The sequence below is a fragment of the Falco naumanni genome, chromosome 3 (assembly GCF_017639655.2).
Source record: "Falco naumanni isolate bFalNau1 chromosome 3, bFalNau1.pat, whole genome shotgun sequence".
NCBI classification, from domain to species: domain Eukaryota; kingdom Metazoa; phylum Chordata; class Aves; order Falconiformes; family Falconidae; genus Falco; species Falco naumanni.
In genome coordinates, this window is record NC_054056.1 from 10169443 (window position 1) to 10182814 (window position 13372).

General features: G+C 40.1%; 1 protein-coding gene across 7 annotated transcripts in view; it reads left to right on the top strand.

Moving 5' to 3' along the window:
* The first annotated feature begins 119 nt into the window (after positions 1–119).
* VPS13D (vacuolar protein sorting 13 homolog D) overlaps positions 120–13372 on the top strand; it is a 107461-nt gene continuing 94208 nt past the window's right edge. For 3 of the 7 annotated variants that reach the window (XM_040586656.1, XM_040586660.1, XM_040586661.1), the window contains exons 1-15: positions 121–257; positions 2759–2929; positions 3747–3824; positions 4063–4253; positions 4570–4650; positions 5951–6067; positions 6292–6396; positions 6737–6907; positions 7868–7968; positions 8626–8794; positions 10065–10157; positions 10879–11089; positions 11673–11852; positions 12300–12430; positions 13186–13258. In XM_040586656.1, the coding sequence (XP_040442590.1) occupies positions 2833–2929; positions 3747–3824; positions 4063–4253; positions 4570–4650; positions 5951–6067; positions 6292–6396; positions 6737–6907; positions 7868–7968; positions 8626–8794; positions 10065–10157; positions 10879–11089; positions 11673–11852; positions 12300–12430; positions 13186–13258 (1798 nt within the window). In that variant the 5' untranslated portion in view covers positions 121–257; positions 2759–2832. Of the gene's footprint in view, positions 258–2244; positions 2266–2758; positions 2930–3746; positions 3825–4062; positions 4258–4569; positions 4651–5950; positions 6068–6291; positions 6397–6736; positions 6908–7867; positions 7969–8625; positions 8795–10064; positions 10158–10878; positions 11090–11672; positions 11853–12299; positions 12431–13185; positions 13259–13372 lie in introns of those variants that run through there. The other 4 variants (XM_040586658.1, XM_040586659.1, XM_040586657.1 and 1 more) reach the window with 3 other exon arrangements.

Sequence of the window (13372 nt, forward strand, 5' to 3'; positions counted from 1 at the left end):
CGCCATTTCCCTCGGCAGGTGCCAGCGGCTGAGGGGCCCCGGCCGGGCACGCGCTGCTGCGCAGGGCGCTGAGCGGCGGCGCGGGAAGAGCCCGCCCCGCCCGCGCCGGCTCCGCCTCAAAGAGGCGGGCGAGGCGGCCATCGACAGCTCGGCGCTCCCCGACGCAGGCGCCTCCCGTCGGTTGGCTCGGGATCGATTGGCGTGCGGCCCGCCGACACCGCCGCGCCACTGAGGAGGCGGCCGCCACCGGAGTCCAGGTGGGTGCCGGCGGGCCGGGGGGAGAGCCGTGCCGGCGGCCCCGGGCCCCCGCTCTCGTTTCCTCCTGCGTCAGTCACCGCTGGGAACGCGGCCCGCGGCTGCACAGCGCGGACCCGGCCCTGAGGGCCCCTCCCTGCCTCACGCCCCTCGCAGGGCTCCGCCCCGCCGGCCCGGCCCCGGGGGGGCGAGGGGCGGCCGCGCAGCCCCCCCCCCGGTCGCTGCGGCGGGGGGCCGGAGCCGCGGCGGGCAGCGCTCCCCCGCCGCCGGGGCTGGTGGCGCCTCAGCCCCACGCCCGGGTGCCCGCGGGCGCGCTCCCCGCGGGGCGCAGGCCGGCCGCCTCGCCAGGGCCGCCTCGGGGCTCTCCCGGGCGCCGCCGGGCAAGGTGACCTTTCGCCGCGCCACCGACGCGTGGTGTGTGCCAACAGGTCTCTCGGTGCCGCCTTCCTCCCCACCGGGCGTTTGCTTGCGTGGGGGCAGAGACAGGAGAGTGCCCGGGAGGCGCCTCCCGTCCCGTCCCTGCCGTGCGGCCGCAGTGTGTCCGTCCGCCCCCAGCCCGCCTGCCTCGGCCCGCAGCTCCCGCCGCGCTTCCCGGGCCCGGCGCGGCCCCTCTGCCCGGCTGCCTTTCCCAGAAAAAGTGAGCCGGTGTGGGCGAGCCCCTGCTTTGGTCTTGGATTCTCATCCCGATGAGCGCTTACTGTGCCTTTTTTGTTACATATGTTAAGGAAATAAAAACACTGTCATAGAAAACAAGTGTTTCGGTTTTCTTCCCAGTGACACAGCAGTGGATGAGAAAATGACAAACGTAAAAGCCTTAAAACATTTGAAAGATGCCTAAGTAGTTGCTTATGATGCACAAGTTTAGGCTAAGGAAGCAATGTACTTTACAGGTCTTGTGGTGGCTTCAGGCATGGAATTGTTCTCGCGCCGAAGGTTCTCGGTCGCTGAGACACTAACCTGTTCCATGCTCCTGAATGTCTCTTCAGGATCTTCTGATTTGGCTCCTGACACCTGTGGATTTCTTTTTTATTTATTTTTTTTTAAGGGTAATATGGCAAGGATTACTGTATCTGCTTTTGCTTGAACTTCAGTTTCTCATCAGTTCTGTTAGACTAAAAACTTCGGAGGTAGTGGCCCAGGTGTACAAATGCTCAGTCTTTATTATGTGGAATAAGGCTGTTGATTTTGAAGACTATTGAGAAGTTTAACAGATAAAAGTGTTAAAATGCGTTTAACATGAAGATATACCTTATTTGAATGTAACTTCCCAGTGTTACTTATAGCTGTGTTTCGTTCTGCATGACAGCATAGCTGTACTTTCCAAAAAGCCTTTCATTATATGCGTAATTCTGGTTATTTTGTTGAATACTGGCTGTTTGTTAAAGATCTAAAGGCTCAAATGAAGGTGCCTAAAATCAAGCAAACCTCGTTATTGGAAAAAAACCCAGAATCTTAATATAATTTAAAATACAGTTCTTGAAGTTGTTATTTTCTTCTATTGTCAGATGTGAATAAGTAATGTATCTTGCTTTTCTGCTCCGTAGAACTCAGTCGAATTATGTACACTGGTTTAGGGAGGTATGTGGGATTGGGACACTTTTCTAAACACGGAACTGATAGGTTTACTGCATTCTAACCTGAAGATATGGCCTGCATGCTTTTTTACTTACTGTAACAACATACTTGATCCTACCTTTGCAGCAGCTAATAGAAGTTTTGCAGTTTACTGGTTAAAAACTTGAAAATGGACTTAGTGGTTTTAATGGTCTGATTACCATTTAAGTTGAAGCAGAAATGGTTGGAGAAAAGTAAGAAGTTTTCATGTTTGCAATGTTTGCACATATGACCAGTATTGCTTTGCTAATGTAGCTTTTTTTCTCATCCTTGATGCAGTAATCCACACTATCATTTCGCAAACCTGTTAGAGTAACTGTTGATGAGCTATTTATGGGACTTGTATCTGATTACTTCCCACACATACGCTCTTCCCAAAAAAGGGGTTTGAGCAGGGTGAGTTGTTTCATAGGTGTTGTATAAGAATTCTATAAAAATATGGTTGAAGGCTCTGGGCTGTTGCTTTGGACTAGGCTTCTAAAACCAGAATGCTGGCAACTTGGAGAAGATGCCGGCAGCAGAAGTCAGAGAGGCCAGTGCAAAACTGCTCCAGATCAGCATGGAATTTTAGTCTTCCCTTTTCTGGAAGGGGATTGTAGATTGGCCTTTTTGATTACTGCAACAACATCTGGTGTTTTGATTAGGAAAAGGATGGAAAGGTGAACTTTATTTGCAAATGGGAAGTGGTCTGTAGTCATCAAAGTTCTATATACAGCTCTGATTTGAGAATTAAAGGGCATAGCATAAAGCATTTTTTTAAGGTGGAAATAAAGCTTAGTGGTTTTACTGGTTTTTAGATTGATTACAGTAAGAACAGTGATAGCAGTATGTCAGCTCTGCTGAGAGTGTATGTTTCGGACAATAATTTTCTTCATTTTTTTTCTTTCAGAGCTAGACTGTAATTATGGAACAGAAATCCAGAAAATGACAGAAAAACACTAGTTGCCCTCTTCTAGGACAGTCATGTTGGAAGGGTTGGTAGCCTGGGTCCTCAACACCTATTTGGGCAAATATGTCAATAACCTGAACACCGACCAACTTTCAGTCGCTCTTCTAAAGGGTGAGGCTTTGTGCTATTTTCTGTAGTGTTTTCATACTGTGATTAAAAAAAAAAAAGTGATATGTTTTTGTAATAATTTGAAGGTGGAATAGAAACAATCAGTTAATATTGAGTTTAACATTTATATAAAAACTTTTTATCAACACTGTTAAACCAATATATATGAAACTTTCAAATATATGCTTAACATACCTTATCAGCATGTTTATATAATATTTGAGTGTCATTTTTCTTATGCTGTTCAGTATCTTTCCTGTTGAGGGACTGTGGCAGGAAGTATTCTGTAGTCTTTACCTCTTACGTTTTGGTGCTGGTAGTTACTCCCCTGTAATTAAGACTTCTGGTTTCTGTCATGTTATGTTTGTGAGTCTTGTACTTTTACAGAGTGCTCAGATCAGTACTTTGTAGTTTACCTTTTGCTGCTGTTATCTGCTACTTCTGAAGAGCACATAACACATCAAAGCTTTTATGTGCGTACTTTTTGTAATATTGAGAAAACACTTTATCTCTTTGGAAAAGACACGGAGGAGAAGCTTTCTCCTTGGTTATGATAAAGTTTGGATCTAAAACCTTGCAGAAGGTTGCTTCTAGATGGCCTCATCAAACAGTTTGAACACGTGGCATGGGAAGATAAACAAACATATTAAATAACCGTTGCAGTTGTAGCTTGAAGTGGTAGGTTGGCTGTTCTCATGAAATCCTGTTTGATATTTTTTCCTTTAAAACACAGTGCCAGTCATATTAGGCTTATAACGTTCAAGCTGGCGTTCTTTAACGTAGTTTTGTTTAGCAGACTTGTCTTTTCTGCTTTGTGTAGGTGCTGTTGAATTGGAAAACTTGCCGCTAAAGAAAGATGCCTTGAAGGAACTTGAATTACCGTTTGAAGTAAAGGCAGGTTTGTATTTTGCTTGTGTGAGCAGGACTAATATTTATAAACAGGAAGTATTGCATATTTTAGAAGAGCCTTTACCTGTGAGTCAGAAGCTTGAATAAATCAGGTAGCCTGGTTTTCAGGTTACCCAGTTTTGGTTTAGCTTGTTTGTTTCTTACACCACTTTTTCTTTCAGTTTTCCCAAGGGTGAACTATTGTGTTTAAGAAGGAATCTGATAGCATCTCTGTTTTGTATATCTAGGTTTCATTGGCAAAATAACACTGCAGATACCTTTTTATCGTCCACATGTGGATCCATGGGTGATATCTATCTCAAAACTGCACTTAATTGGTGCACCAGAAAAAAAAGATGATTTTGATGAGGAAAGGGAGAAGTTGCAAGAAAGAGAACGCAAGAAAGCCCTTCTTCTAGCACTTGAAGAAAAATGGAAAGTGAGTCATGCATGTTTTTCATGGTGGAGAAACTGCTGTGGTAGATGGGTTGCATTTAAGTCTCCTAACAAGTGGGATAACAGATGCATAGGAAACTAAGTTAGAATTTGATTCGTACGTGCTACTATAGTGCATTGCTGCCCTGCCCCACCCCCATCATGTTGTGTATCCCACATACTTTGGGGATACTGAAATTGTTCTTTTTTTTTTTTTTTTTTCTTCTCCCTGTTCACAGTAATTTCAGTGTAACAAGGTAATCATCTCCTGACCAGTTGTTACAGTGTTGGTTAATGCTTATCCCTATTTTCTCTTCTAGAAAGAACGACGCCAGAAAGGGGAATCTTATTGGTACTCTGTTACTGCATCTGTGGTCACAAGAATTGTAGAAAACATTGAAGTAAGCCTTTGCATTGTAGAGCCTTACCCACTTGTTAAGAATTACCTGTGCCCACTGTGCTTCACATGGTTGTAGTCTTCAGAGAAGAAATAATGTAAATCAAAAGTAAATGTTTGGCAGAGGGCAGTCCCTTTTCAGATTGAATCTTCATAACTTCAGTCTTAAACTGGCCCTCGTGGGGGATTCTGGAAAATGAAGAACTATCCATTCTGCTTTTCCCAAAGGGAAAGCACCAACTTTTTTTTTGGTTTGTAACAGTAGGTGGATAATGAATTTGAATGAAATCTGATGGGGTTTGCTCACTTTTTAATTCTTTGATTTATAAACCCACCAAAATAATTTGTTTATGAAGCAGAAGAGCATGATTTGTTTTGATAAAAAGCTAATTTGTAAAGAAGCAAATCTCTGCTGATTTACAATTTTGATTATTTGACTGCGTGGTGTTCTCAAATACTTGAATTATTCTTTTTCTACTACTAATAAATATCTGCCTTGTGTCTCCTAAGTTTCAAAATAACTCGAAAGTGTGACTGTTACACTGTTGCTTTTTCTTTTTGGAAGTCTTAATGTAGTTAATGACATTGTAGCAACACCTCCTTAATCATTTGTGTTTAAGAACCAGAAGCCTTCTACGTATTACTTGCTAAAATTTGTCTGCTCACGTCCGTGGAAAGCCTGCCCTTTCTCCTTATGTGCAGCTAGACTGACTGTGTTACTTGGTTGCATTTCAACTCACTAGAGGCAATTCACAAGCAAGACACCTTGGACTACTTGCTTTTCTTGATAGTTTGAGAAGAATGTGTTTGGTGCAGGAGCTCAAGATGAGAGTATCTGTGCTTTTCTCAGTCATGGACTCTACACGCTCTGAGAAACCACAGTAACTTGATGTTCTCAAAGGTTTTACCAATGTAAATTTAGTTTGGGTCACATGTGTTGTTACTTGTAATCCTGGCCCATGCTGACAATTTTAGTACATAAACGAAATTTGAGTCTTCAGTTGACAGTTTCACATTTGCCTTTAAACTGGAGAATAACAGTAGGAGAGCAAAGTCTTCGAAAGTGGCAGGTTGTTTTGGGGGAGAAAGGCAGGGACTAGTAGTATCTGAGGAGAAGGCAGAACCAGAGATTGCAAAAACAGAAGTGAGGAATAGGATTTCTGTGAGGCCTAAATAACTACCAGAAATTTACTGGAGAATTGCAGAAATTAAATACTAAGTTGCTTTAGTATTAATGAACAGTACTGCTGTCCTCTCTAATGATGTAAATAGCTGTCTCTAGTAACCTTTTTTTTTCTGTCTAGTTAAAAATTCAGGATGTCCATTTGAGGTTTGAAGATGGTGTCACAAATCCTTTGCAGCCATTTGCGTTTGGCATATGCATCAAGAATGTATCAATGCAAAATGCGGTATTTGAACCAGTATGTATAACTTTTTGTACAAGAACTCCTGGCGGCTAAGATGTCATGCTGTGTTTTATGGGTGCTAGTAAATATTTAGTAAAATGTATGGTATTTTAGTAATCTTCAGGTTACTGTACTAAATAGGTTCTGGGCATTTGATATCATTTATTGACTATGTGGAACTAAAAACAACATGGCATGTGGTCTGTGATCTTGACTTTATTGCACTTTTTCTACCTCAGGTAGAGAGGCTGATGCGGAAAAAACAGTTGGATGTTGCAGACTTCAGTGTTTATTGGGATACCAGCTGCACTTTATTGGGTGACCTGCCTCCTGGTCAGATACAGGTGCGAGAGAGATTTTGCATATGAAACAAAGATGGTTGTTGTTGTTTTTAGTCTCCTTTCTGTATCGCAGACCTAATTGACTTAGAGTTTATTGAATCTGGCGCTTTTAAGAACAACAGAAGTTTATGGTTTCACAGTGTAATGACAGGATACAAGTGCAACCCATAAAGCTATGCTGTGAAATACCTTGTTTTACCCTTGAAGAGAACATGTTTAAGAGTTGTTTTTTTTTAATGGACTGGCATGTTCATAAAGCATATTCTAGAATATGAAACCCATGCATCCCAGTAAGTATTGTATGCTCATTTTTTAATAGAATAAATTCACTTGTAACCCACAGGAAGCGATGGATAAAAGTATGGAAAGTCGTGATCATAATTACATCATGGAACCTGTATGCACTTCTGCTCTTCTTAAGAGAAATTGTTCTAAGGAACCTTTAAGGTCACGCCAGACTCCGCGGCTTGAGTGTGACATTCAGCTTGAGACTATACCCTTGAAGCTTTCACAGGTAAATACCAACCATCTTCATTTAACTCTCAGTGTCTGAAACAGAGGCAGTTGAGGAGCAGGGTAAATGAGGCCATCTGGAACTCTCTGCTGTGAATCATGTCAGGCTGCGTTGGGTGTCCAAAATAGTTAGTCTTCAAGATTGCTTGGGTGTCTGTATGCTGTACTGCACTCTGCTTTATGGTCAGATTCTAACAAAGTGACACTGATTAAAGAAGATGTTCCTTTATGTTTTGGTAATCACAATGTCTACAAATTCAAATTGGTACATTGACATAGAGTGTATTTTCTCCTTGCCACCTGCTGCAGCTGTTGTTTGTATGTCAGTGTTTTTAAAGATTCTGCTGGTAAATTACATCTTGAATTATCTGCCTCTAAGAAAACAGTTGCTGATTCAAACAGTGAAATATCTGTAGGCATCATAAATCTATGGTAGTGTTTGTTAACAGCTTAAGTACCAAGTATTGTAGCATAAAATTAATACTTTCTTAAAAATTTAGTTTTAGAGGCAACTGAAAAGGATACACTACAGTTTGTTTTAAAACTAGGCATTCAAAACTGTTTAATTATTTTACTGCAACTGATTTACTTTCTTGTTAGTTTATTGTAGTAATAGGAGGGATGCATAGGCATTATTTTAGTCTATAGAATGTACAATAGTGGCTAATGTTAGGTTGATGATCTGACATGGAAGGAGATTTCATTCTGTGTGTTTGTAAATAAAAAAAACCTGTAAACTGAATGTCACACATCTAACTACTAGCTACTGGGAGAAGATCTGTGACACTAGAGAACCAAATTATGAATTATGGTTAACATTAATCTTCATTCTGAGGCCATATGCAGGCAATTGATGTAGTCAAACTAAGCTTGTAGTTGTTTTATTTGTTGTTGGTTTTTTCTCCCCTTTGCTTTGGAAAGCAATATTACCTAATTGATCTGTGTATTGTTTTACTAAAAGATGCAGTATCAGCAAATCATGGAATTTTTAAAGGAACTGGCTAGAAAGGAACGACAGCTGAAATTCAGGAAGTGGAGACCAAAGGTTACAGTAACAGAGAAGTGAGTATATCTAAGTGTGTGGTGGTGTTAATATTATATTAAAAACTATAGTAGGGAGACTAGAATGAAGACAAATACAAAAAGGTAGATAATAATCATGTATTAGAGTTTCTGTTTGCATGTTTTTTGTTGTCCTACCTCATAAATCAGTTTTAAATAGTCAATTTATTGTATTTTGAATAGATACAACATTGAAAAGACGTAATTCAGACTTAAAATAAAATTATTCTTACCTGAGGCATTAAATCCTTCTTTCACAGCTTCTGAGAATGAAATTAATTTGGAGGTTCTACCTCCTACACTGTGGTATTCTGAAATTTACTTTGTGGAAAAAGCTCCTATTAAATTACTTTTATGGATAAATAAGAAAGATGGTATCGGTTCAGACCAGAGGACTGGGTAGCTCAACATTTTGTTGTCTGTGCCTGATCCATAAGAGCTGTGCGAACTCCCACTGCAGTGGTGGGGACTGCAGAGCACTGGTCTGGGCAGTCTGTAGGACTAGTCCAGCTAGGCTGTCTTCAATACTGATGCTTTTTCTGACCAGTTGCCCTCTTATTTTTTCACTGAATCTCTCCTGGACCTTTCACCAATTTGTATGCATTTGGGTTTTTTCTTTTTTTGGAAATACTGGTAATATAATTAAAAATGTTTCAGCTGCCGAGAATGGTGGATCTTTGCTTTGAATGCTAATCTTTCGGAGATCAGGGAGCAGAGACAACGTTCTACGTGGGAGTTCGCATTACATCGGGCCCAAGATGCAGTATCTTACACTGACATGTATTATAGCAAGTTGAAGGGGGAACCACTGTCTACTGCAGAGCAGGTATCTAGATTTGAGTTCTCTATAGTTTTTATTAATTATCTTATTTGATTTGTTTCATCTTCTCAAGTTTAAAATCTATTCTAGTTTAGAGACACCTGCCTAAAGCTGCCTTTTTTTTTTTTGAGCTGTAACTGGGTTTCACCAAAAATAGCATTAAATGGCATAGAATGCTTATGTCAGTCTGTGGCATGCTTTCTTGTGTTCCCTATAGACTCAAAAAATATTTAGGTATCAGAAGTGTGTCAGGTCACCCAAATGGCTGGGTAGATAACGTGGGAAAAATTGTGGCTAGTTGACAGTGTGTTTGGGGGTGCTTGTTTTTTGTTTTTTTTTGGTTTTGTTTTTCCACAGTTGATTTTAGGATGAAGATTTTAGAGGGAAAGTGCCCATAATGGTGAACCTGTGTCCTACTTCAGAAAGAAAAAAACCTGTGAACTATAATTAGCTGCTCTTTGTGTTTAGGTGTACTGGGACTTCTTCGTTAAATCAGTTCAGGGCACCATGTACCTCACCTGTCTTAATTACAGATGCGATTCTATTGATACATTAAGGTGTATGTAATCCTTAACTTGTATTAATTTAGACATGAACTGTAGGAGTAGGTCAGTGTACTGGAAGTTTTGTAGTACTTGGCAAAGCGGGAGACTTTCACTTTAATATAGCTTGCATTGTCTTCAGCAGAGCTGTGAAATGTAACAAGGGCAATGCCACTGGACTAGAAAACTGTCTTTTGCTTTCTTGTTCCGTGATATATTTTTTAGACTTGGGTGAATCATAAGCTTCCACAAACAGCTTTTTAATCAGTACAAAGAAGACAACATATCGAAGTAACTGAAAACGAATACCACATTGTCCTAATTTATGCAGTTCACTTCCTTTACCTCCTTTACTAGAGACGGAAGCTTGTTTTGCACCTGGCTAAGCTAGGTGTTCTGTTAAATCGGGTATTTTCCGTGGCTTAGACTCTGTGCTGCAGACCTTGCTTCTTATGCATGATAGGAGGATATAGTTGGGCAAGGAATTGTTGCCATGAAAAGTGTTAAAATTGTGTATTTTACAATGCAAATAAACTTTATTTGTGCTACAGGAGAATGCCAGTGTTATGGTTGCCCACATGACTTCTGTTTGTTTTCATATGCCTAGGTGCTTGGATACTATCATGCTAGTTTTTTCTGTGAATCTCTGAATTACTCCGTGCAGCGATGTTTGACATGTTAGTGAGCAAGATGCTCTGTTCTTTTAGCGTAGTTACTTTGTTTTGTCTTTTCAGGCCGAAATGCATCGTATTGAAGATGAGCAAACTTATGAAGAGTTAAAGATATTGTATGAGATAGTTCATGATAAATTTCATGACCTAGCTGAGGTGAGGAACATTCTGCATACAGGGTAATACTTGGATCTTTAGGTGAATTATTCTGAGGTATTGTGTTCTGTTCTGCTGGGGAGTGTAAGCATGTATTTGCTTTGATTTAAATGCTAAAATCACAAACAGTGCTCGGTTCCTGCAGTTTTTACTGTTGTGTCGCTTGCACAGTGAAATTATTACTCTAAATGATCTTCCTCATTAGTATCCTTGCCAGAATTCCTAGGGCACATAGCCTTCATCTTAAAAACAAAGTGTAGAAATAAGGTCCTGTAATGAATATTTTCCCAGAATAAATATATGGCAGTGGTGAGGCTCCTGTAAATGGCTTTCTGAGCACACTGCATAAAATGTGGGCTAATGTCTGTAACAGTACAGTCTTATCTCTCTTCCAAATACAGCTGCTAAAATCGAGGGCTCTGGTTTTATGTGTCAAAATTACTTCCTACTTGGTTTAGTGTTTCTAGAATTAAGACTTAAATAACTCTGTATGGCTTCATGTATGAATATGCAGCAGTTAACGGACAATACATTTTTATTTCTCTGCTGCTGCTCTTCTAATAGGCTAAGTATTGATTGAAAATATCACTGTTGGTATACTGAAGAGTGCAGAGTAAACAGTAGATGGAATTATGTTTTTAATGTGATGGTTTTGTACACTTGTGATAGTCTTTCACTTACCAGCAGTAATGTGTAGTATGTCTTCAATGTTCAAACACAGAGTGTTAAAGAGCCGTTCCCCGATTCCCCTGGAGGTTCCCCTACAGCAGAATCTGCGCATGGCAGTAGCACTGGGATGCTGCAGTATCTCCAGTCTTGGTTTCCTGGCTGGGGAGGCTGGTATGGGTATGCTCAGCAAACATATGAAGGTGAACCTTTTGAAGGGCTGCTGCCTGACCCAAAGGAACAGTGGAATCCAGAAGACATACTGGGTATGGGAATACAGGCCTTTCTGTTTCCTTGTAAGGCTGGTAATACTGCCGTAGTTAGATACCTGGTGATTCGAACAGAAACAACTCTTTGGTTCTGTCCTGTTAAAAGATTCTGTGTGTCAGCTGATGTAGATAGGCAGCAGCACCTGTCTAAAGCTTAATGACCTGTTAAAAAGTCCAGCACCTGGTGTACCTGCTTATTTCTAAAGCAGTATATGGAATACATTTGCTTCCATTACTATAGATACTTATGGCAAAGGGCTTTGGGACTTCTTCTGTTTAGGTGGGTGGGGGTCATGTGGTGGGCTGTGACTGCATATAACGTTAACAGTACTGGGTTGTTGGCGTCTTCATAAGTGTATGTTTACAGTACCTTAATTGAAATAGAAGAGTTCTATGGAACATTTGGTTTTGCTGAGGAAGAAGGTATACCTGCTTTATTTTTTGTTTCTATTTTTCTTCCCTAGAACTGGGGAAATCTTTATTTTCAAAATCAGAGAAACTTTTTTGTTCTTCAGTAGTCTTCCAGAGGAATTTGACTTATTTAATGCATTGTTTTGTGGTGTTGTCTTTTTTTCCTTAGGTGCAGATGATTTTTTTGATCCTGCTGCAGATGCTTCTAGCATGAATACCTTTACAAAGAGAGATCACGTTTTTGCTAAATTAAATCTACAGTTGCAGGGTGGCTCTTTCACTCTGTTGCATAAGGAGAAGAAAGTGGTACATGCTGAGGAGACTGCTTTCATGCAGCTGGAGTTCTCAGGTATTAAGGCAATTTCCATTCTTTCTCAGAAAAGACCAGAGCTTTGTCTGCCTTCAGACTTTTATTTGTTTTTATGCGTTTTGGTGGGGGTTTTTTTGTTTTAATTCTTAAATTACTACACCGAAACAAAGCTCAAAATGAAAATATGAAAACAGCTTGCAGAAATTGATATGTCATGTGAAAATAAGTTTCTCTCTTCAGATGTGTGGGTGACTTCAATTTTAGACATTTTTATGTGTGAAAGGAAGACAACTGTAGAAATACATGCTTCACAATCACTGTAATTATCCCAAATTTACGTGTTTAATTTTTTTTAGTAGAAATGAATATATATAAGCACTTCCAAGAGACTTCTTTGTGGACAGTTTTTGTTATCTGTAAGATTTAAATGAAACCTATGCTGTGTACTGAAAGACAAAAAAGCGTTTTTATGTTTTTATATTCCAGGTGTAAAGATCTTAGCAGAATCTCTTCCTCGCAGAAATTCCTCCCTTCTCCAAGTTCAGCTTGGTGGTCTTTTTCTGAGGGATTTGGCCACAGAAGGGACCATATTTCCTGTTCTTGTTTTCCCAAATCCTGTACGTGAAAAAACCTCTTCAGGTTACTATGTAGGATGCTTAAGTGTGTATGAGAACAGTTACATTCCAAAACTCGCTACATGTTTTTCTTGGTTTGTGCCTTATCCCAAAAAGAACACAAAAATCTTGAAGAAAGATTTCTACTTGTTGAACTTACTTTTCCCCTCCCTTTCCAAAGGTCCTTTGTAGAACTCTTGTGTTGTTCGCTATGTATGCTTGTAGCTTTTAACATTACAGCTAGCGGTGTTGAGAAGAAGATAATCTGTTGAACAAGGTTTGATTTTTTTGAACAAACAGCATTGCTGTTTAATCAGTGATTGTTCTTTTTCCTAAAGCTCTTTGGTAAGTTTTTGTTTCACCTGTATACTGTTATGCAAAAAGCAGAAATACAGAACTTTTTTTTTTCTTCCTAACAAATTGCAGAAAAGATTTCAAGTATCTCTTCTGAGCAAACAAAATTTGAATCTAATTCCATGAGAATTTCCTATGTATCTTGTACTTCATAGAGAACTGACTGAAATTTGCACTTCTACTTCAGTCTGTCTGCTGCATGAGTAGATAGTGTTAGCTTCTTAGTCATACTTCTTTCTTCTCTTGACTACTTCAGGGAAAAAAAGCATAGAATAATCTCAGGCTATACATACAATTCACTTATAAAGTGACTGTAAGACTAATACAGAAAAGACTTCTATGCTTGTATCAGTTGGCTTGGTTGATTTTATCTAAACTTTCTTTTTCTTTTAAATTTGTATCAGCAAAAAGAAGTTGGCTGCATGTCTTCCTTTGGACTCCAGAGTTTTTCCTCAGAAATGACTCATCAGAGCACTGGTAAAAATTTCATTTTATGTTTAATGATCACCAGCATATAAGATAATTGCTACAAATCAGAAATTTCAAATCTGTCTGCCTAGAGTTTGAATTCATGCAAATGCCCGTTGAAAA